The sequence below is a fragment of the Aquarana catesbeiana genome, linkage group LG03 (assembly GCF_042186555.1).
Source record: "Aquarana catesbeiana isolate 2022-GZ linkage group LG03, ASM4218655v1, whole genome shotgun sequence".
Lineage (NCBI taxonomy): Eukaryota > Metazoa > Chordata > Amphibia > Anura > Ranidae > Aquarana > Aquarana catesbeiana.
In genome coordinates this window covers 90,042,362-90,066,424 of record NC_133326.1, presented here as the reverse complement: position 1 = coordinate 90,066,424, position 24,063 = coordinate 90,042,362, and the positions used below count along the sequence as shown (strand labels likewise).

Genomic DNA, 24,063 nt, shown 5'->3' with positions numbered 1-24,063 from the left:
TTTTAGTTAGGGGTATCAGAGTTAAAGCGTTAAAGAGTTTCACCAAAAAATGGAACTTCCACTTTTTGGGTCCCCCCCCCCCCTCTGGTGTCACATTTGACACCTTTCAGGGGGGAGGAGGAAGCAGATACCTGTCTAATACAGGTATTTGCTCCCACTTCCTGGCATAGATCACCGCGGCGCTTGCGGTGACCTACGCCACTTCCGGCACCTACACTGTCCTCCCCCGCTGTATTCTGGGAGACACACAGGTCCCAGGACACAGCAGGGACCACAGAGGACACGCATGCGTAGCAGGGAACCAGGAAGTGAAGCCGCACGGCTTCACTTCCTTATTCCCTCACCGAGGATGGCGGCGGCGGCAGCTGCCGAGAGCCGAAGTACAGATCGGCTTCGGCTGCAGACATCGCGGGCTCCCTGGACAGGCTGCAGTATTTGTAGCTGCTGGCTTTTAATATTTTTTTTTTCGGCGGACCTCCACTTTAAGGGGGGCTGAATACAAATGCATGCCACACTTTTCAGATATTTGATTGTTAAACATTTGGAAAACCATTAATCATATTCCTTTCACTGCACAATTATGTGCCACTTTGTGTTGGTCTATCACATAAAAATCCCAATAAAGTACATTTACGTTTTTGGTTGTAACATGACAAAATGTAGAAAGGTTTAAGGGGTATGAATACTTTTTCAAGGCACTGTACATTTGTACATTTCCTGCCTTGATTGTATGTCTTGGCTCAGATAGCGAAGAAGACTGTCAGAAGCTTTACAGTGCTGACATTTACATGAGGGAGAAAGAAGAGAGATTAAGCGACATAAGACACTATCCTTATAAGTTGAATTTTTTTGTGTCTCCCTGGCAGGAGAGTTTGTCCTGTCCAATCTGTCCTTCCTCAGCACAGCCTGTGTCATTCCTGTTACTTTCTTCTACGTTAAAGGAGAAGTATAGTTAAAGCTATTTTGGCCCAACTTTTCCTAGGGATCATAGGAGTGCAGTTTATTCTGCACTCCCGTGACCTGTTTTCAGCCAACAGCAGGCTGAAGTGTTGATCTCACTCAAATAGAAAAGGGGGGCATACACCGTGCTAATAGTGATAAGTAATTGAAAGGAATATTCAGTACAGTACAGGCATACCCCACTTTTAAGTACACAATGGGGTTTACTTACTAAAGCTGGAAAGTGCAAAATCAGGCTTACTTCTGCATAGAAACCAATGAGCTTCTAACCCCAGCTTGTTCAATTAAGCTTTGGTAATAAAACCTGGAAGCTCATTGGTTTCTATGCAGAAGTGAGTCTGATTTTGCACTTTCCAGCTTTAGTAAATAACCCCCATTGTGTACTTAAAAGTGGGGTATGCCTGTATAAAAAAATGTAGACTAAATAAAACATTAAAGTGCAAAGTCCACATAAATGTATGTTGAATCCAATTCCTCAATAGGGGAGAAGTGAGTGAAGAAAGCAATTTGAAAGATGATTCCGCCACCGCCAAGAGGGTAAAGGGTGGATCTATCCTTGATGTGCACACCGCAAAGTAGTATATAGGGACCCTTCCCAGATGAGGTGATCTCACTCAACTGAGCAAGGCCCAGATGCCTGGATGGACAGTTGGCTCAGCCTCTTAGCGAGCCGCTTAGAGCTTGAGCCAGCCACACCTGCCCCCTCCACAGCCCAGCTCTCAAATGAGCACTGGAGGGGCAGAGCAGAGAGCCAGTGACTGACAGTCACAAGCTCTCTGTTCACTGAAGACCGAGAACTGAACGATTAGCTGTGTTTGATCGCTTGGTTCCCAGTGTGTGTGTATGTGAGCAGCTCAGGCTGCAAGGAAATGTAGTTCTGTGCCTGCTGCTGTAAATGCTGGCTGGAAAGGAGCCCATCACCATGAGTAAACTCCAGTGGGCAAAGTGAAACGTGTTGGGGTTTAGCCTAGCGGGGGTCCAGGCTGAGACTGCCACTTGTTCATACACAGTGGGTCTTGTTCTGATGTGCAGCTCCCGGGGCCTTCAACTCTTATCGCTCGGTTATCAGTCTTAGGTGATCTGACAGGGGACAGATGCAACCCCAATGCTACATCCATCTATGTAAGCATAATTATTTTTTTTATTTTTTTTTTTTTTTACACAAGCCCATACTTCTCATTTAATGTGTTTGTTATAGCTTAAAAACAACTGGTCCAGGGATGTCTCTAGGCTGTCCCAGCTATTTAAAGCAGACCACAGGGAAAGGCTAAAGAGTGGGAAGCAGGGATTTTTAATTTATGTATCCAAGGAATAACACCACATATGTACTGCGAGTGTAAGATTATACTGGCCCCTTCTCAAACAACACTTCCTTAGATTTATTGTTTTAGCAACATTTGAATTTAAACTGTAACATTAAAATGCTTAGAATAATTCAACTGGACCAATAACCACTTTATTCTATTGAAAAACGTGTATAGATTAAAATTCATTGAACTTCTAATCCCAGCCATGTATTGTTCTTTACACTAAATTAATGATTTTACAAATCCTTTTCCAGCAGCTTATACATCTTCAGAAGAGACAACCATCCTGAAAAGGAGCTATCATGCAACATATCTTTTGTCATTTGGAAAAGATTTATATTTTATTTCTCTGTTTACACTTTCAGGCATCAATACATGTGTATTTAGAAGCTCACAGTTTACCCAGGTAGCATAGTAAGAAGTAATTCAATATACGCTTATTGTGATTTTTTTTACCAAAAATATGTAGAATACATATTGGCCTCAACTGATGAATAAATTAGGTTTTTTATATATATTTTTTGGATATGTATTATAGCAAAAAGTTAAAAAAATATTGTGTTTTTTTCAAAATTGTCTCTCTTTTTTTGTTTATAGCGCAAACAATAAAAACCGCAGAGGTGATCATACACCACCAAAAGAAAGCTCTATTTGTGGGGGAAAAAAGTACATCAATTTTGTTTGGGTACAACGTCACACAACCACAATTGTCAGCAGTGCAGTATCGCAAAAAATGGCCTGGTCAGGAAGGGAGTAAAACCTTCCAGGGCTGAAGTGGTTAAAAAAAAAAAAAAAATAATAAGCAGCTACAAATACTGTAGCTGCTGACTTTTAATATAAGGACACTTACCTGTCCAGGAAGCCTGTGATATTGGCACCCGAAGCCAACCTATCCATCGGCTTCGGGTGCAGGCGCCAGCATCATTACTAAGGGAAACAGGAAGTGAAGCCTTGTGGCTTCACAGCCTGTTTCCTTCTGTGCATGCGCGAGTCGTGCTGCACTTTCTGTATGGTCCCGCTGTCTTCTGGAACCTGTGTCTCTCCCCCAGAAGGCAGCGGGGAAAAGGAGGGGGGTTCATAAATTATGTAGGTTGCCGCGGTGCCTTTACATGGAAGTGGGAGCGAACACCTGTTTTTGACAGGTATGCACTCCCCCCCGAAAGGTGCCAAATGTGACACCAGAGGGGGGAGGAAGCAGATAAGCGGAGCTTACACTTTTGGGTGGAACTCGACTTTAGGTAAATCAAAGTCATTATGTTATACAAACCCATAAAGCTGAGTAAAAACACAATCACTTTGCACGTTAAAAGAAAAAATACATCATTGTATAAGAAACAAATAAAATATATATAAATGTCTTTACCTGCTCATAGTTCAGACGCTGAATTTCAGAAATCTCTTTAGGTTTTGCCTCTAAAATATAATCTCCTAGAAGAAAAGTGACAATCAATTGAAACAATTTAATTCTAGGCATAATAAAATACACATGTACAGTCATTTTTTGTTTTCTAGGGGAAAAAAAAAAGACATAAAATAATCACTGGATGGTGCAGCAAAAAAGTCTTGATGACTGTAATGAAGGCTTTCTTGTGAAACTATAATCAATAGTTTTGGCAGTAACTAAATGTATTGCAGACCTTGATTTATCGATTTAGCAATGACATTTTCAGCCTTTTCACATTTCAGAACATAAAAGAAAGTGAAATCTATCTAAGCTCCAGCATATAACTAAGGATGCGTACAAACAGGCTGAATATTGGCCAGTATTGGTCAGTTCAACAGTAACTAGCCAACATTCGGTCAGTGTGCACAGCTGTCTTTCTGACAGAAGCCAGTCTAGTGACCAGCTTTTGTTGAAGGGACATGCTAGAAAACCAGCATCTGATCAGTGCTCGCAGCCAATGGTTGCAAGTGCTGATCAGTGCGTTTTGGTGGTGGGGTAGCCGTAGATCCTCTGTCAGAAGATAAAAGGCACAGCGGGGGAGATCACCGCACTAACATCGCGTGTGTTAAAACTGCGATTTGTCAGGGTTTTTTCATTCAGCCCGCTGGGTTGAGCGAAACAAAAGCTTATATGTGTACCAGGCTTACTATTCTAGACATAAAAGAGGTCAATCAAGAGATATAGATAGATACTGTATATATTTGTGATAAATTGAGCACAGAAAAATCTGCACATGCCAATTTCACACAAATATAAACTTCTTTTCTGTTTATCTAGGGATTTCTTAAATAAGTGTTCACCATCAACAGGTATGCGTAGAAGACGTGTTTTACAAGCAGGCTGGGCTTAGCCACAAAATCCTGCTCATAGGCATAGAAATGAGGGACATGCTAAGGAATTGGCGAATGACATTAATGTCAATACAAAACAATAAGGCGAAGGGCATTAGCTGAAAATGTTCTAGGAGAGCAGGGTCAGCAAAGACAGGTCTCTGATGATGTCTCTGTTCATGTGCCTTGTCCAGTTAGCAATTGCTTGCTGCAGGGGTAGACCTGCAAGGGCAAAGGAGGCCTTTAATAGGAAACATCCTCAACTGTAAGATGGTTATTGAGAACTGAATAGGCAGGATCCACTACCAGAATAGCCCATTTCTTCTTAAAATCTTTCTTTCCATGGGATAAAATTCAGCAAAAAGATTAAGAGGAATGAATACCCGCTCTGCATTTAGTCAGTCCTTAACCACTTGACCTCCGGAAGATTTACCCCCTTCCTGACCAGGCCGTTTTTTGCTAAACAGCACTGTGTTATTTTAACTGTCAATTGCGCAGTCGTGCCACCCTGTACCCAAATACGATTTATGTCCTTTTCCCCCACAAATAGAGCTTTCTTTTGGTGGTATTTGATCATCATTTTTTTTTGCACTATAAACAAAAAAGAACCCGAACATTTTGGAATAAAAAAAAGCAAAATATTTTTTTGCTTTCTGCTATGAAACATATCCAATAAAAAACCTAAAAAAAAAATCAAATTCCTTGATAAATTTAGACCAATATGTATTCTGCTACATATTTTTGATGAAAAACAAACATCCCAATAAGCATATAGTGATTGGTTTGCACAAAAGTTATAGCGTCTACAAACTCTGGGATATTTTTATATATTTATTTTTTCTTAGTAATGGCAGTGATTCGGGACTTAGGGCCCTTTTACACTGAGGCGGGGGCGGCGGTAAAGGTTGGCTTTACCGTCGGTATTCGGCCGCTAGCGGGGCGGTTTTACCCCCCACTAGCGGGCGAGAAAGGGTTAAAAACCACCGCAAAGCGCCTCTGCAGAGGCGCTTTGCCGGCGGTATAGCCGCGCTGTCCCATTGATTTCAATGGGCAGGAGCGGTGAAGGAGCGGTATACACTCCGCTCCTTCACCGCTCCGAAGATGCTGCTAGCAGGACTTTTTTTCTCATCCTGCTAGCGCACCGCTCCAGTGTGAAAGCCCCGAGGGCTTTCACACTGGAGACAAAGCAGCGGCACTTTTGGGTCGGTTTGCAGGCGCTATTATTAGCGCAATAGCGCCTGCAAACCGCCTCAGTGTGAAAGGGCTCTTATAGCGGGACTGTGATATTGCAGCAGTCGGACAATTTTTGGAGATCAGTGCTAAAAGAAACAGATGCATCTTCTGCATTAAGGTAAAAAAACAGAATCCCACCACAGCCCCCCCCTTATTCTTCTTACCTGAGCCCGATCTGATTCAGCGATGTGCACAAGAGCCCTCCCTGGGCAGATTGATAGCAGCGAAAGCCATTGGCTCCCACTGCTGTCAATCAAATGATGTGATGAAGGGGCAGGGCTGAGCCACCCATTCTGTGTCAGTAGACACAGATAGGGTGGCTTGGGAGTGAGCCCACATGAAAAGGGGCTTTACATGGTGGCACTTGCCAAAAAGGAGGAGCCTGGAGCTCCAGCGGGGGGACCCCAGAAGAAGAGCATAGGTGCTGCTCTGTGCAAAACCATTGCACAGAGCAGGTAAGTAAAATATGTTTGTTATTTAAATTTAAAAAAAAAAAAATATTTAATGTCACTTTAGTGTGCACAATCAATCTATGTGGGTATGAAAAAAAATGCTGTTTTAATTTAGCTAGCCTCTTTGTGCCTGTAGAGGCTTGATTCGTCTGTTTAGAGCAGTGTTTCTCAACTCCAGTCCTCAAGGCGCTCCAGCAGGTCATGTTTTCAGGATTTCCCTTAGATGAAATGGCTGTGGTAATTACTAAGGCAGTGAAACTGATCAAATCACCCGTGCAAAATAATGGAAAGCCTTAAAATATGACCTGTTGGGGCGCATTGAGGACTGGAGTTGAGAAACACTGGTTTAAGCCGCATACAAACGAGTGGAATGTCCGATAGAAAAAGTCAGACGGAAGCTTTTCATCGTATATTCCGATCGTGAGTGTGTGCCTCATCAGACTTTTTTTTCAAAAATTCTGACGGACCTAGAAATAGAACATGTTCTAAATATTTTCGACTGAACCAATTCCTATCGGGAACACCGCTCGTCTGTATGCTGTTCCGACGGACCAAAAACGACGCATGCTCTGAAGCAAGTAAGAGATGGAAGCTATTGGCTACTGGCTATTGAACTTCCTTTTTCTAGTCCCATCGTACGTGTTGTACGACCACCGCGTTCTGGACGGTCGGACTTTGGTTTGACCGTGTGTAGGCAAAACCGCTTGAATGGAATTCCGTCGGAGAAACCTTTGGAGTTTATTCCGACGGCAAAACCGGTCGTGTGTACAGGGCATAAGAGTCACCTGGAGAGCCAGGTGCTGCTAGGAAAAGACTAATGTTAACTGCATCAATTAATGTGTAGTAGAACAGTAGAAAGTGTTTTGCGCACATAGAAAAGACTTTTGATACAGTGGAGTGGCCTTTCTTTGGGAAACATTGCGCAGAATGGGATTTCCTCTGCTGTTTATTGAATGGCTTCAGATACTATACAAATGCCCCACTTCATCGGTGAGATTGGGGGGTGGTTTGTCGGCTCCCTTTAGACTTACAAGAGGAACGAGGCAGGGCTGTCCTCTCTCTCCAGCGTTATTTGCCTTAGCTATTGAGCCTGTGGCGGAAGCACTACGCTCATCCCAGCATATAAGAGGTCTTCGTATTGGCTTGCTGGAGGAGAGGCTGGCCCTGTATGAGGATGACATGTTGCTGTTTCTAAATGATGCAGGTCCATCCTTGCAGGGAGTTCTAGATGTGTTAAACAAGTTTGCAGATGTCACAGGGTTAAGGGTTAACTGGTCGAAGTCCATACTCTTTCCAATAGATCAAGCAGCCAAAACTACATCCCCCTCAAATTACTCCCTACAGTGGGTAGAAACTTTTAAATACTTAGGGGTTCACGTTTCCACTAAAGCAACAGACTTTATTTCGCTTAATTTAGCCCCAGTGCTTCTAGAAACAAAGAAGAAATTTAAAATATGGAGTAACCTGCCCCTTTCAGTTTGGGGACGAGTGAATCTCCTCAAAATGAAAATAATCCCTAAATTTACTTATCTGTTTCGACACTCCCCCCAGTGGATACCCAAATCCTTTTTTAATAAACAATCAATTATTCTCATCCTTTATATGGGGCCTCTCACCACCTAGATATCGTCCAGTAACCTTGATGCGGCCGACAACGCAGGGTGGTATGGCATTTCCAGATTGCATACAAATTTTTATTTTCTAGCCACTCAACTGGTGATGGCGACCTGGTGGTTGCACCCTGACCAAACTAATTCGTCCACAGTACTAGAAGCAACGATATTAGGCTCGTTAGAAGCTCTACAACTCCTTTTATTCAGAGGTCCTCGGGACCCGTACCCTCTGACTTCCTCAATGTGTACCACCCTGCGGGCTTGGCAGGCAGGTCTGGCCATAGAAAAGTATAAAGCAAACGAGTTCTCACCTAATACTCCAATATGGCTAAACCCCACCCTACCTCATATGTACAAACTTCCTGACCCTTATGTACGGACCAAATATGGTATAAAAGCCCTTTCTAATATTTCGACACAAATGTCATTGCTTTCTTTTTCACAACTCTCTTCGATGTATAATTTACCACCTTATTACCAATTTCGCTACCACCAACTGTCACATGCATTTGCCGCACAATTCCCTCACGCTTCCAGTGTGAAGGAATGTGATGTAGATAATAATAATAATAATCTGAAAATGTCTATTTTCTTATGTGTATACATATTTTTCTCCTTACTCATTATTTAAGTATACAGATTAGCTCTGTTCCTATATTTTTCTCAAAATGGCGGGTACCCCCTACATCCCACACATCAGAAGAACGCGGAACTGAAGATAAAACCAAGGACAGCCAAACCTCGTTATGAAGATTCTCCATCTTCTTTTCTATCTTAACCAATGAGATGTACCTATTAGACTAACATAGCAATGACGTATTTTTGTGTATAAAACATTAGCACCGCCTTGAATAAATTAGAAGTGTAAAAAGTAACGGTGCTGAGCGTGTCTCAGAGTGTTTACTTTTATATGCATGCATAGCCACACTTTCCAATTAGAGACAGCAGCAGATAACCTTGGGCTCGATTGGAGCTCTTAATCATTTCCTTAACAGATGGTGCCGAAACCCGGGACCTCAGGCTACAGTCGAAGCCATACCGCGATAAGGATTTGAGCGTTAATTGATTGATAGGAAGGGGGTTTGCGCAGCCCTAACAGTAGTATGGTAAGTCTTTTTATATTCTTACCACTGTACGACTTTCTTATCTTTCGGTTGACGGCTGGATTCTGTCGGTATGCTGAGACTGTCTTAGAGGCAGGTATTTCCTCGCCTGAGGCTGTTTTAACGAACCTGCCAATGGGTTTCTGCTGTCTGTATTTGTTCACTGTCTGCCATTCTTTGGGCTACGAAACTCAGCAGTCTAAAAGTGCTACATGTGTGTTCTCATCTCCAGACGAGCTGTCGGCCTCTGGAGTGAGATGGGTTCTTGTAGCAGACGGTTATAGGACGGGTTACTCAAGGGTTTGTCGGACCTTTGAGGGATATCTCAGCTGCTGGAGCCCCCCGCAGTCTGAAAGCGTTACAGAAGTCTCACCCCCAGACAAGCTGTCTGTAATGACGACCTTTAACTGGGTTTAAGGGGAGTTGTCTGCCCCTGAGGTTACCTTAGCCTGCTGAAATTTTGCGGTTCGAAGAGTGGCAGGTGTAATGTCCTGTCATGAGTGTATTTGTGGTTTACTGTTTGCTATACACGAGAGGGGTTGGGGACTGGTTAAGGTCGGAGGGGGGGCTGCCACTGGGATCTGTTGGGTCGCGGGCCGTTGCTCCCCACTACCCCTGACGTGTTTGTTCTTGTTCTGAGATTAACCGTACATTACAGGGTTATAGCAGACAGTAGCAGCTAGGAGCGCAACCTTATGTGCCCCCACCCAAGGAATTTGTTGATAAGGAGCAGTGAGAAGAATATTAACCCATTAGTTGTACGTATTCTCCTCTCAAGCCGTTAGCTGAGAAACAGAGAGAGAAAAGAATGTGATATTGTGAAGAATGTGATATTGTAAAGAAAGTGATATTGTGAAGAGAAGATGATGTTGAAATAGTTAACAAAGTTGAACGAAGTGGCGAAAGTTATGTTGCTAAAGAAACAGGGAGAAAAATCCTGTGTGATAAAGAAAATTGGATAAAGGAAGTTAAGAAAGATGGCGATTGTATTATGTATGTGTATCACAGAGTTGATGATACAGTATGTGAAATTACCACGCTATGTTGGAATTTGAAACAAAAGGAGGGGAGGGACAGCACTGCCCTCCGTCTAACAACCACTCCTTTCTCACCATCCAAGCACAACCCACTGTGACAACTCAGCCCGGCGGCCATCTTAGTGCACCCATGCCTTCACTTTCTACCCAGCCCAGTGCACTTCCTGCCGGCGGCCATCTTGGTACACCCAGTAAGCTTAAAACAGCCTGTACCCAGCTCTCCCTGTTTTAAACCAGGATGGTTCATACCACACACCTGTCTTCCCCAATACGGGAGCATCACATTCCCAGGCCAGATATATTAATGATGAAGTAGCATCTGAGTGGGAAGCCCATCAGCAGGCAGCAAGGCCACCCGCTGATTTAACCCCCAATCCGGCTCCAGACTCTCAGTTCCGAGAGGATCTCAAACACATGCTGGCAACCGTAAAGAACAGTGCCCCTTGCCAGCCCCCGCCCCAACAACAGTCTCAGTTACCAGAAGGGGCACCAGTGATGTATGTCGCTTTTACTCCATCACAAGCAGAGGCCTTAGTGACAAGTCTGCCTGACCCAGAGAAGCAGCCAATTCCCTTCTACCACAGGATAGTGCAGATACAAGAAACTTACTCAGCTGCCTGAAGAGACTTGATCAGCCTATGCCAAATCAAAGCAGGACATGTCTTTTGGCTGGTCATGCAGACGGCCTTCAATGATGCCTGCCTGACAAGTGCCACTTCCTACATCTCAGGCTTGGAGTTCTGTGCACAACTCCACGACTGGGCAAAGGAGAAGTTGACGGATCAGACCACCACAATCCAAGATATTACCCAAGATAAAGGGGAGTCTGTGAAGAAGTATCATGCTAGACTCATAAAGGCATACACACACATGTTATCAACTGCTTTTGTTTCAGGGCTCAGAGAGGATATCAGAAAAGGCCTGATGGTGGCCTGCCCTGAATACCATTCAATGAAAATGTCTGATTTATTGTTGGTGACCAGAGGTATAGAAAATCAAAAAGGTAAAAAACCAACACCCCTCATGGTAACCCATGACGAAGATCCCGCCTACACTAGTCCACCACTGCCCAATACCAGGGAAAGGATCACTTGTTACAACTGTGGGAAACTGGGTCACTTTAGAAACGAATGCAGAGCCCCAAGATGTCCCAGACGAAAAACCTACCACTTTCCTCATTGACAGGGGTGCAGCCAAAAGTGTGTTGAGGGCGGTGAACCTGCCTGATAATTCTTTCCTTTCCACTATTGATGTTTCCTGCATGGGAATGGATGGGGTGCCCGGCTCCAGTCCACTTCCTGATTTGCCTGCCAGATTTGTGGTGTCCTCTACATGTCCCTTGAATCTACTAGGAGCTGATGTGTTGTCCAGACTACAGGCCTCAATCAGGACACGCCTGAAGGGGGGATGAAGTTACATACTCCCCTATCTTTAGAAGACTCATCTGCTTTGTGTTTTTTGCCTCTCCTGATGACACTCAATGAAGCAAAAACTTCAAGTTCAATACTGCAGGAAGGACTTGACAGAATCCCTGCGTGCCTATGGTCCACAGGACCGGAAGACAACGGTCACTAAAAGGTGCCACCAGTTTCATTCCAGCAAAAAGAGGGCGCATCATTGCCCCGGAAACCACAATAACCCCAAGAAGAGAACCCCTAAAGGAGAACCAGGTACCTGCTGTGGATGCCTTTGACTGCAAAATACCTCACAGAGGTGGACCTTACAAACGCTTTCTTCAGTGTCCACCCTCACCCCTCCTGCTGGTACCTTTTTGCATTCATCCACGGAAAGAAATGGCAACATACCTAAACAGTTGTGCCGCAAGGGGCACAGAACTTTCCAAGCCAGTTTGCAAAAGCTATGGCTATCATCCTTGACATATGACAAGAGGAACACCCGGAAGTGATTCTCTTCCAACATGTTGATGACCTCCTCCTTTGTGCAGCTGACTTACCCCCTGTTGAAGTCACCTCAGAAAGCCTGTTGTGCTATCTTGCCAACCAGGGGTGCAAAGCCTCAAAGCCCAAATTGCAGTGGTGCTCAACACCTGTCATTTTCCTTGGACACCGTTTGTCCCATGGGACAAGACACCCCACTGAAGACAGGGTGCAAGTAATCTCTGACATCCCACTGCCACAAGGTCAGAAATCCCTTCATGCCTTCCTTGGACTAATTTCCTAGTGTGGAGCATGGATTCCAGAAGCCTTCCTACTGATGCTCTGCAATCAGACCCTTCCAGATGTCTCCTGAAGAAATATCTAAGTTTGAGGCCCTCAAGTGTGCGCCATCCCCAGCGCTAGGGCTTCCAGACTACGACAAAACGCTCAAGCTCTTTGTATCCGAACGTCTGGGACATGCTGCAGGTGTACTCACCCAATCACACGGCATCAGCCTACGCCCCATAGGATATTATTCCTGTCGGCTGGATGCGGTAGCAAGAGGAGGCCTATTGTGTCTGCGAGCTGGCTTTGCTACACAAGCCTTGCTTGACAAAACTTTGAACTTGGTCCTCGGACACTGCCTCGTTCTGCTTGCTCCCCATGGCGTTGTTGCCATATTCAACCAAGATCCAGCCAAAACACTTGTCCACTACAAGACACTTGAGACTCCTGTGTTCCCTCCTACTGGACAGCATTACTCTATTAAGTTGTCAAACACTGAACCCTACCACCCTTCTTCCACTTCTCGAGGGGGGAAAGGAGGAGGAGGAGTAGAGTCTTGACTTGTCACCCCATGACCACACAGGACACGCGGTCACCACTGAAAACACTGTTCTACAAGCTGAAGCCTTACCACCGGTGATGTCTGCACAGGAGGCAGAGCTGTAAGCACTTACTACAGCATGTAAATGGGCAGAGGGAAAAAGAGCCAACATTCATATGGACTCAAGATATGCTTTCAGCATTGCCCATGATAATGGTGTTATCTAGGACAGAGGATTCCTGACGGCTGCAGGAACTCCTGTGAAAAATTGATGCCTTGCTTCTCCCAACCCAAGTGACTATTATGAGTAAAAGCACAAGACAAACTGAACTCAAAGGAAGCTCGAGGCAATCATCTAGCCAATTCAGCTGCCAAACAGACAGCTGGTGGTCCACGGGAAGTGGCCAGCAGGGTGGTAGAAGAAGACCACCCTGTGCTTACCTTACAGACTTTCCCAGTGGACAGAGTTTATCTAAAAGAACTACAGGAAACAACAAGTCCGGATAAGAAGGAAAGCTGGAAACGGAGAGGAGCAACTCTCAGAAATGGACTATTCGAGTGCAACAAGAAGCCTTGTCTACCCAGGAGTATGTACCCAGCCGTGGTGCAATGGGCACATGGAGCTGCCCACTTGACAAAGACTTTTATGAACTCTCTTATCAACAAGTGTTGCACCAAGAGTTACTCCACTGACGGACAACTTCTGCAGATAATGCATTATCTGCAACAAATGTAACCCAGGACGCACAGAAAAAACACAGAAGCACCTGGCAAAAGCCCTATACCCCATTCCAGAGGATGCAAATTGATCATTCTCAAGTGCCAAGAAGTGGCAGATTCGAAAACGCCCTAGTGGAAGTGGTCATGACTGCCAGGACCACAGCTAAGAAACTACTGAGCAAGATAGTATGTAGATTTAGGGTCCCAGAGGTGATATTGAGAGATCAGGGACCAGCCTTAACAGCAACCCTTACAAAAGAGATTTGGGCAGCACTGGGGGTTCAGTTGGCACTACACATCCCATACCACCCTCAAAGTAGCGGGAAGGTAGAAAGGATGAATGGGACACTAAAAAAACAGGATGTTAAAGATGGCCCAAGAGACTAACATGAGTTGGCCAGACAGTTAGCCCAATGCCCTGTTCAGTGTCAGACACTCCGCCGGGGGAAACATGCCCTATCCCCTTATGAAATTTTGTTTGGTTCAGCTCCCAGACTTGGTTGTTACTTTCCACAACAGTTACAGTTGCAGTCTGATGTGTTGACTAATTATGTAACCACTTTATCACAAGAATTAACCTGAATGCATGTCCAGGTGTTTTCTTCCATTCCAGATCCTGAATTAGATACAGGAACACACCAACTACTGTCTGGAGATCCTTGAGCCAAGTTATGATGGTCCATTCCAAGTTTGCTGACCACAGCCTTCTCAGTCAAGTTGGCCAGGAAGAACACCTGAATGCACGCTTATCACTGCAGGAGAGCGTGTTTTTGGGTGCTGCATATCCTTTTTCTGTTTGATCTAGAGGGAATCTGGACCAGTGAATGTGCCCTTGCAAAGGTCATTATGCCGCCCCCCCCCCCCCCCCCCCCCCCATATCCTAACCAAAGATACCCCTGATACATACACTAACCCAGCACACAGTCAGAGGAGGAAGCGAGCAGCTCTCTCCGGAAGCTTTGATCCTCATGTATACATAGATGTCATAAGGGTTACAAGGGGGGTCCCTGATGAGTTTAAAGCCAGGGATCAGGTAAAAGCTGGTTTTGAGTCTTTGATCCCCATAACAACTGTCAGCAAGAATGTAGATTGGATTAACTACATGTCATGGTTATGCAATAGAGTTTGTCGATCAGCATACCTGTCTCCATGTGTTCATCTCTAGAGACCAGCTGACCCTCACCTGACTGCTTTTGTAACCTCTCCTCTAAGCATGGCCCCACCCCAGTGCCCTATCAGGGAACCCTATATTAACCTGTGCACTGCAAGCCAGCAGTGCTGATCAACCATTGTGTCTTAGCCTCTATGTGTACTTGCTGTGTTTCCTACATCTGATTCCTGTTACCGACCTTGGCTTGTCCCTTACTTTCCTTGTTGTTCCAGCCTGATGCCTCCTTCCTCTTCTCCTGTAGTCTACCGTGAGCGTGAGCTGTGAGACCCTGGGGGCCGCGACCTGGAGCCAGACTGCAGCGCAGTCCATCCTTACCATTAAAGGCTCTGGTGAACACCTGCTGGCTCTTAGACTCCGCGCCCTGGGGAATCTATGCTCTAGCTCCCAGTGGGATCTGTGTCGGTGATCCAGTAGACCTGCTTCCTGAACCTCCCAGGGTTCAATCCGCAGCAGTCAGCCGTAGGGTCCACTACCTTGCGGTGCACTCCTGATCCCAACGGTGTGCATCTGTCACCCAGCCTCTAGGTGACCTGACACTACACATATTATAACCAACAAAGATTTGTAAATTACACTAAAGATGCCCTCCAGGGAATTGCTGACCAGTTATCCCCCACTTCCTACATGACATTCCAGGACTGGATGGCCTTAAACATGGTGCTAGCTGGGAAAGGAGGTGTTTTGTAAAATCATAGGAAAAAACGGGAACCTGTTGTACATACATTCCTGATAATACTGGCCCAAATGGTAAGGTTACTTTAGCTATAAAGAAATTAGAAGATCTGTCATTGGAGTTGAAGAACTCAGGTATCACAGACCCATGGGATCAATACTTTAGCTGGATGAGTGGGTGGCAGAAGGTGCTCGCCCAGATACGGGTAACGGTATTAATAATCCTGGTTCTTTTAGCCCTGATTGTATGCTGTATTCTACCTTTTGTAAAAAGTTAATGAGCAAGGCTGTAGACAATAGCACACCTACATTTCTCCACCAAGAAGAAGAGGACCCCCTTATGATGGAAGATGACAAACCCTTCACTCCTCCACAGTCACTCCCTGTCCATAATCTTACAATCCTATAGGGATAGATAGCGCCTGACTGCACCTCTCCAGCTGTATCGAGGAGGGAAGTGAACAGTTGCTGCCCAATTCTATATACAGCCTAAAAGAGTTGCTGAGGAGAAGGGCCAGGCCAAAGTAGGACCTTTAGTATTAGGGACAGAAAAGAGAAAATAGTCATTTTAGGGGGGATTGTGAAGGAATGTGATGTAGATAATAATAATAATAATCTGAAAATGCCTATTTTCTTATGTGTATACATATTTTTCTCCTTACTCATTATATAAGTATACAGATTAGCTCTGTTCCTATATTTTTCTCAAAATGGCGGGTACCCCCTACATCCCACACATCAGAAGAACGCGGAACTGAAGATAAAACCAAGGACAGCCAAACCTTGTTATGAAGATTCTCCATCTTCTTTTCTATCTTAACCAATGAGATGTACCTATTAGACTAACATAGCAATGATGTATTTTTGTGTATAAAACATTAGCACCGCCTTGAATAAATTAGAAGTGTAAAAAGTAACGGTGCTGAGCGTGTCTCAGAGTGTTTACTTTTATATGCATGCATAGCCACACTTTCCAATTAGAGACAGCAGCAGATAACCTTGGGCTCGATTGGAGCTCTTAATCATTTCCTTAACACCAGTGCCATGGTTCAATCTGGGTTGGAGAAGACGCTAAGAACGAAATGTGCAGAAAAACCTACCTCACAGCTATACGAGTATTTGGTCTATGTGTCTCTCCCACCGCTTGACAAGATTTGGTCTAACTGGCAGAGTGATATCCCCACGCTAGATAATGATGATTGGGACGATGTCTGGGATTTTCCTTTTAGATCACTAGTTTCTATGTGAGATCGCCTTATCCAATTTAAAATAGTTCATAGAGCTTATTTTACCCCATATAGACTTTCCAAAATGAACCCTTCATGCTCGACGGAGTGTTGGAGATGTGGAATCTCCCCAGGTGATATTTTACACATTTTTTGGCATTGTCCACAAATCCAGCAATACTGGAGTGAGGTGCTTGAAGTGGTAAATAGGGTTGCATCCACTGCACTGCCCCATGCTATGGAAATCTGTCTTCTGGGACTGATTGAAACGCACATACCAATGATAGCGAAACGCACACTGGTCGGGTTATTACTCTTTTATGCCCGCAAATCCATTGCCCTACAATGGAAGAAAACCGCCCCCCCTTCGTTGACACAGTGGAAAAGCCTGATAAATACTAGTCTTCCCCTTTATAAAGACACCTATTCAAATAGAGGATGCCTGGCAAAGTATGATAGAGTCTGGCGTGTTTGACTAGATAAAGAAGACACAGCTGGTTGATGTTCACTCTACTATGACAAGGGTGGTTATTGCAGACTTTTGAGAATCCACTTGTATTACTTTAAGGAATAGACGGGAAGCCTTTTCTGAAATATGTGAAGATATATTAGTAATGATACACTGTGAGTCAGCCGGGGAATGAGACACTTTGCACAATGTAATACCATGCCATGTGTAGTATATGTCATACTGGATGTACACCATAGCTGTTTTTAAGTTGTATATGTGTCGTTTGTCCTAAAAATTTAATAAAAATAATAAAAAAAAAAAAAAAGAAAGTGTTTTGCGCAGGAGAGCACAAAAGTGCGGGCTGGGTATGGTCCCTGAGGCAACACCAAGGGGTAACAATCCAGAAACTTTAGGAAGCCAGGACAATAAACAGTCAGGTCTTGAAAGAAGTGTCATAAGACAAAAACTGAATGGTTAAATAGAAAAAACTTAAGGCAGGGGGTAGGCAACTATTGAGAGGTGAAGATCTACCTGAACAATATGAAAGAAATCAAAGATCATCGGGTCGGCATCCTTTTCTTTAAAAAAGCGCCGGTTATTAATAATCAGCTAAAGCCTAATCTACTTTATATGCTCCACACATTGCGCTACAATTAAATTGTCCCAACAAATTCTCTTCCAAATTATCTATTATTCCTTTGTACCAAAGCTAGATTTTAATATGGAACCATACAGTATATTGATAATGCACAAAACACCCCTGTGAATGTGCCACACAACTGTCAGAGAAAAATTGGTGATCAGAGAGCTGCCAGCTCACTTTGTGGAGCTACAAGTTGGGTCACGCCAAAGCAATATAAGAATATCGCTAAACCAAATTAAAGGTTTTTGTTCATGTCAGTAATCAGCAGTCTACAAATAGAAATTAAATTACGGCTCTGAGCAAACCAAGGCAACCACACAGCTAAGCAAAGATTATGTAAAAAAAAAAAAAAAAAACTTCTAGTCAGCAGTGGACACATGTGTATGTTAGGTTTTCCACTATGATCCTTCCACATGTTGTCATTATGGGAAAAATATATGGATGTGACCATTATTTCTAGAGTTTGTAGGTATAAATACATGACATGTAATCATTGCAAATAAGGGTTTATAGTCAAGCACATAGTATCAGATCATTACCAAGGTAGTTTGTAGAAATATGCTGTATGAGCGATCTATATAGGGGGCTACGTATAAAGGATTTGCTGTGTGATTTACACATCGAATATTTAATGGACATTTGAATGTCTGTATTTGTAGCATTCAGCTATCGTTTTTAAAGAGGATATGTGCTAGTCACAGATCATTTTCAAAGAGGATTCAGAATTCAACATAATAGATAGATTCCAATGACAACATGTGCCTAGATGTTTTTTTAAATCAAACAAGATTCCCCCCATCAACATAAAAAAAAAAAAAAATACAAGAACTAACAAAATTTGCTCATCAGCCTTCACATTACACATACAACAGAGCCTAAGAAAATGATAGCCAAATGCTGTAAAATACAGACAGACAAATATCCAACAAACATTTGCTCCTTGAATTGCACAGCAAAATCCTTTAAAATAGACTTTACATGGTGTATTGGCAAATATATGGTATATGATTAGTGCATAGATTGCTTGTATAGAGAAATATATAATATAATAAATGATGCCTGTAATTATAGAGTGTGTGTACAATATATGATATACAATATTGCAAATATAGGCTGTATAGACACATAATACAGTATGATATAAATGAACTCAAGTCTATCAAAATCACAGCAGCTGAAGTAGTAAATAGTGCAGAAAAAAACCTTCCACCTACCCAGATACTCCATAAGTTGTTCTGCAGTGATCATTTCTATCATGGGGGGTAATTTCACCTGTAAAAAAAAAAAAAAAAAAAAAAAATTAAATACAATTTATATATACATATCTATTTTAGCTATGCAATATCCCTAGTGTTCACTTTTATAAAATTATTTATTAATGAATACAAGGTTATGTGTTTTATTCCTGCATATGACATGCTGCTATCCTGATATAAGAATGCTTGTTTTGAATTTTTATATCCTATACAATTATTAGGATTTAATGTACAGTATGAACATATTTTTCTCAAATGCGCGCAACTTGTAAAATGAGACTATGAGAGTCCCTGTACCAGACTCACCATCATCCAAAATTTACCTTGCCAAGACTTATGCTACGTAACAATCACTTAAAGGGTTATCTGCAGAAAAGGCAAGTAGAAAGCCCTGGTGCAACTATGCCACGTCACCAGGGTTCAAAGCACAGAAATATGAAAAGAAATGGCTTCCCGCTGGAATCCATGAGAGTTTCCAGGCATGTGGGCAAATCCTGACTTTATTGTCGCTATCTTGCCTGATCCTGGACCGGCTCTGTGACTTTAGCCTGCTGTCTGCTGAAAACGGGTCACAGGAGTGCCGGACGAAGTGATCCACAGGAAAAGTACAGCCAAATGAGCTTTAGCTGTACTTCTCCTTTAACTATCTGGCCATTTCCCACTCCCCACAACTTGCCTCACTCACCAATCCCTTTCTACCCCTACCTTCACCCTCCCAGCTGACAGACACTACTCCCCACCCTAGTTTCTGCCCCCCCCCAAACTTACATAAGGGCGAATTTTGGGCAAATTTGATCCGATTACATTGCAAATTTTCATTCTGAATTCTTTATGTGTTCTGGCAAATCTACTGCAATTCTACGGCAAATATTGCATTGAATTTGCATCACACACGGATCAAACTCGCACAGGACCCTTTTTGTACGCAGCTTAGATTCGCAATGCATTGATGTGAACAGCACTAATGGAAACGTTATTTAATTCCCACTCAAAGTCATGGGAGAAAGAAGCGAGCTATGAAGAGAAACTGTTACTTTGCCATGATTGGGCAAATTGATCTTTTCCTATAGTAGATAAAACCCTCCTTGCTAGGAGTACCCTAAGGTCCCTTTGTTTCCCTTATTTTTTTTTCTAGTTACAATTAGGGTGAAAACCAGTGTGCCAGCCCAGAAGCACTTTTTGTTTACAATTTCAGTGGCAACTTGTATGTCACCCACATATCACTCTGCTTGCAGCCAGAAAAACTACCGTTCATAAGAGTAGTGGAATGTGATTTACAGAACTGCTCACTCTGCCGGATAATACAGGGGCTGTGGAATGACTGATGGTTACAAGGGGGGGCTAATACAATTTTGGTTAGGAGATTGTGCAGACTTATGTGATGTACTTTAGTAGTTCAGCTATGGATTACAGATGCAATGGTTTCAGTGCTGAAACATGAGTATTGTCAGCTCACCTGAGAAAGTTAAGCCAAGTTTTTGGCAGGATCACCAGGTATGGTATAGCATAAATACAAAAAAAAATATGAGGTTTCTAAAACAAACGTTAGTAAATTAGTTTGTATCTTGATGCTAACAACTATAGCCAAAATATTTAAAGCGTAACTCCAATTTTGTTGAGAAAAAAAACATTCCCCTCTGGGTGATCTACGTACATTGCAAGGATTATATAACAACCTTTGTTGCAGATTCCTACCTTTTGTTATTCTGAAGAAATCCCTGTGTGTACCTCTGTGCCTCTGTACCGAGTGGGTCTAATGGGAGTGATTTAATAATTATGAGTCAGCTGTGGCAGCTGCAGGGCACTAATGAGGAAAGCAGCCTGTATCTCTTTAGAAGTGTTCCTAGTGGAAAGATCTCACCAAAAAATACATTTTTGTTGCAGGGGATGCCTGAAATCTGACTTGTATCTTATGCCCCATACACACGATCAGAAATTACGTCAGAAAAAACTTGGATCGTTTTTCCGATGGAATTTCGCTCAAGCTTGCCTTGCATACACATGTTTAACTTATATACTGGGGTATGGCGCTCCCTTTAGGATAATGGGGTAGTGTGGTAGGGGGGGTTTATGTGTAATTCCTTGTACCTAGGACCAGTTTTGACTTCAATTATACCCCTATTGGTGATACAAAATACCCTCACCCCTATAAAGTGCAGAAACCTAATGTGCAATAGTGCAATCTTCAGTGAACCATTTCATAATTCATACATGTGATCACGTTAAAAAATATATATAACCAAATTAATATTTGGGGGTTATGTGCTGAACCCCTAATTAAATATTAGATTTTCACCAACAGGCCAGCATAAATACTGACTTATTTGCAAAAACCATACATACACCTTAAACCAATAATCGTAATCCTAGATGTGCTAAAACAATGATTTCCTGCAAACCCCTATATCACATGCACTCAGTGCAGGTGTGTGCAAAGCAATTAGTAATAAGTAGTAAATGATAATAAAAATAAAAAATAAAATTATAGTCCATATAATAATCAATCAAAATGTTCAAATCCGATGTTCAGAATTATCTCCAAAGCTGTGACTGGGGTGCTCTCAGATGATATTAGTGACTTATTATGCTCCCCCTCAAGGGTCTTGGACTTTGCATAGGCAAACATTTTTCATGTTTGCTTCAGGCAGGAGGAATCATTTTCTCAGGCTGCTGACACATTGATCAGATTGCAACATTGGAGGGGAGTACTGGAATTTTTCACCAGGAGCACAGGGAGCCATTGAGAACATACCTTAAATAGAACACGGTGAGCGGAGACCAATCCGGATACCCCAGATGATCGCGGTGGAGAGGAGTCTGTGGCCGTGATACCCTACGCTGTTTGCCCCTTTTGGGGTTTGCGGGAGTCGGTGAGTGGGGACCCGTGAGGGGGAGCATAATAAGTCACTAATATCATCTGAGAGCACCCCAGTCACAGCTTTGGAGATAATTCTGAACATCGGATTTGAACATATTGATTAATATATGGACTATAATTTTATTTTTTATTTTTATTATCATTTACTACTTATTACTAATTGCTTTGCACACACCTGCACTGAGTGCATGTGATATAGGGGTTTGCAGGAAATCATTGTTTTAGCACATCTAGGATTACGATTATTGGTTTAAGGTGTATGTATGGTTTTTGCGGATAAGTCAGTATTTATGCTGGCCTGTTGGTGAAAATCTAATATTTAATTAGGGGTTCAGCACATAACCCCCAAATATTAGTTTGGTTATATATATTTTTTAATGTGATCACATGTATGAATTATGAAATGGTTCACTGAAGATTGCACTATTGGACATTAAGTTTCTGCACTTTATAGGGGTGAGGGTATTTTGTACCACCAATAGGGGTATAATTGAAGTCAAAACTGGTCCTAGGTACAAGGAATTACACATAAACCCCCCCCTAACACACTACCCCATTATCCTAAAGGGAGCGCCATACCCCAGTATATAAGTTAAACATTTTGCGGAGTCTCCTTAGGGAAGCTCTTTTAGGGGGGCTGCATACCTTACACCCGGTCCTAAGCGCAGCGGCCTCATATATCCTTGCATACACATGGTCACACAAAAGTTCTCTGAACTTTTGACCGTCAAGAACGCGGTGACGTACAACACTACGACGAGCCGAGAAAATTAAGTTCAATGCTTCCAAGCATGTGTCGAATTGTTTCCAAGCATGCGTGATTTTTTTTGTGCGTCCAAATTGCATACAAACGCATTTTCGAATAGGAACTTTTTCCGACCGAAAAATAGAGGACCCTCTTTCAATCTTTTGCTGGCTGGAATTCTGCCAGCAAAAGTCCGATGGAGCATACACACGGTCAGAATTTCTGACCAAAATCTCACTTTCGCTGGCGGAATTTCTGATCGTGTGTACGGGGCATAAGGCAGACTTCTGTGAAAATTGGTGAGCCAATCAGACAAGCAGGAAATTTCTGTGGAGTGGTCAGTACACATTCTGTGTAGAGAACAACTCCATGTAGCCATGTTGCTTTGCATTTATAGAATATTACTGTGGCTGCAGATTAAAAAGGAAAGGTAATTTTTAATAACATTCAATTACAATATGACTTGTGTCCCAATTGTACACGTTAGACTATTTTTTCTTTATTTGCCATTTTTTTTCTCCAAAAAAGTGGGGTTACCCTTTCATTTTTTTTTAAAGAGGATCTTCACCCTGTAAACAGAAATTACAAATTACAAATACTGTACCTACTGACTATTAAAAAACACACTTACCTGTCCCAGGATCCAGTGATGTGCTCACCTGACCTAGCTCTTTGTCCTGTCTTCAGGTCCAGGCGCTGGCAACTTAACTGTGGGCAGCAGGCCTAGACTCCTTGTGGCTTCACAGCCGGCTGCCCACTGTGCCCCGTGATTGGTCCCTGCAGTCTCTTGGAACCTCTGACTTATCCAGAGAGGCTGCAGGGGAACATTCGCTTCATTCACCTATATGGCCAGAGCGGAAGTTTGAGTGGGTACCTGTTAAAATCAGGTACCCACTCCCCCCTTTCTCCAAAAGACACTCCAAATATCGGAGAGGAGGAGGAGGAAAAGCGGAATTTTACCTTTTAGGTGAAGTTCCGCTTTAACTTTTAGACAGACCAGGGATAATAAAGAATCTCTGTTGGTTTTTATTGTAATCTATCTCCCCAATGAGAGATTTGCCCCACTTTCTCTTAGAACTTAAAGAGTTAAAGGGGTTGTAAAGGTAAAAATGTTTTCACCTTAATGCATTATATGCATTAAGGTGAAAAAACTTTTGACAATACCGCCGCCCCCAGCCCCCCGTTTTACTTACCTGACACCTCGAATCTCCGCTGCTCGTTCCCGTCATCTCTATTGCAGCTCAGCCTGGTCGCTGATTGGCTGCAGTGGATGGATTGAAAGCAGTGCAGCCATTGGCTCGCGCTGCTGTCAATCACATCCAATGACGCGGCACGCCGGGGGGCGGGGCCGAGTGATACAGTGAGCGGCTATAGCCGCCGGCTGTATCACGGGAGCGCGCCTGCAAGAACTAACCACCATGCGAGGGAGCTCGCATTAAGGTGGATAGTTCTTGCGGGGAGGAGCTGAAACAGCCGCCGAGGGACCCCAGAAAAGAAGGTTCGGGGCCACTCTGTGCAGAACGAGCTGCACAGTGAAGGTAAGTATAACATGTTTGTTATTTTTAAACAATAAAAAAATTACCTTTACAACCCCTTTAAGAAATCTCTCATGTGGACAA

General features: G+C 43.2%; 1 protein-coding gene across 1 annotated transcript in view; it reads right to left on the bottom strand.

Moving 5' to 3' along the window:
- MINDY2 (MINDY lysine 48 deubiquitinase 2) overlaps positions 1-24,063 on the bottom strand; it is a 218,933-nt gene that overhangs the window by 162,611 nt on the left and 32,259 nt on the right. The window contains exons 2-3 of the mRNA XM_073618817.1: positions 18,780-18,837; positions 3,631-3,695 (exon numbers count right to left, since the gene is read on the bottom strand). Coding sequence (XP_073474918.1) covers positions 3,631-3,695; positions 18,780-18,837 — 123 coding nt within the window. The remainder of the gene's footprint in view (positions 1-3,630; positions 3,696-18,779; positions 18,838-24,063) is intronic.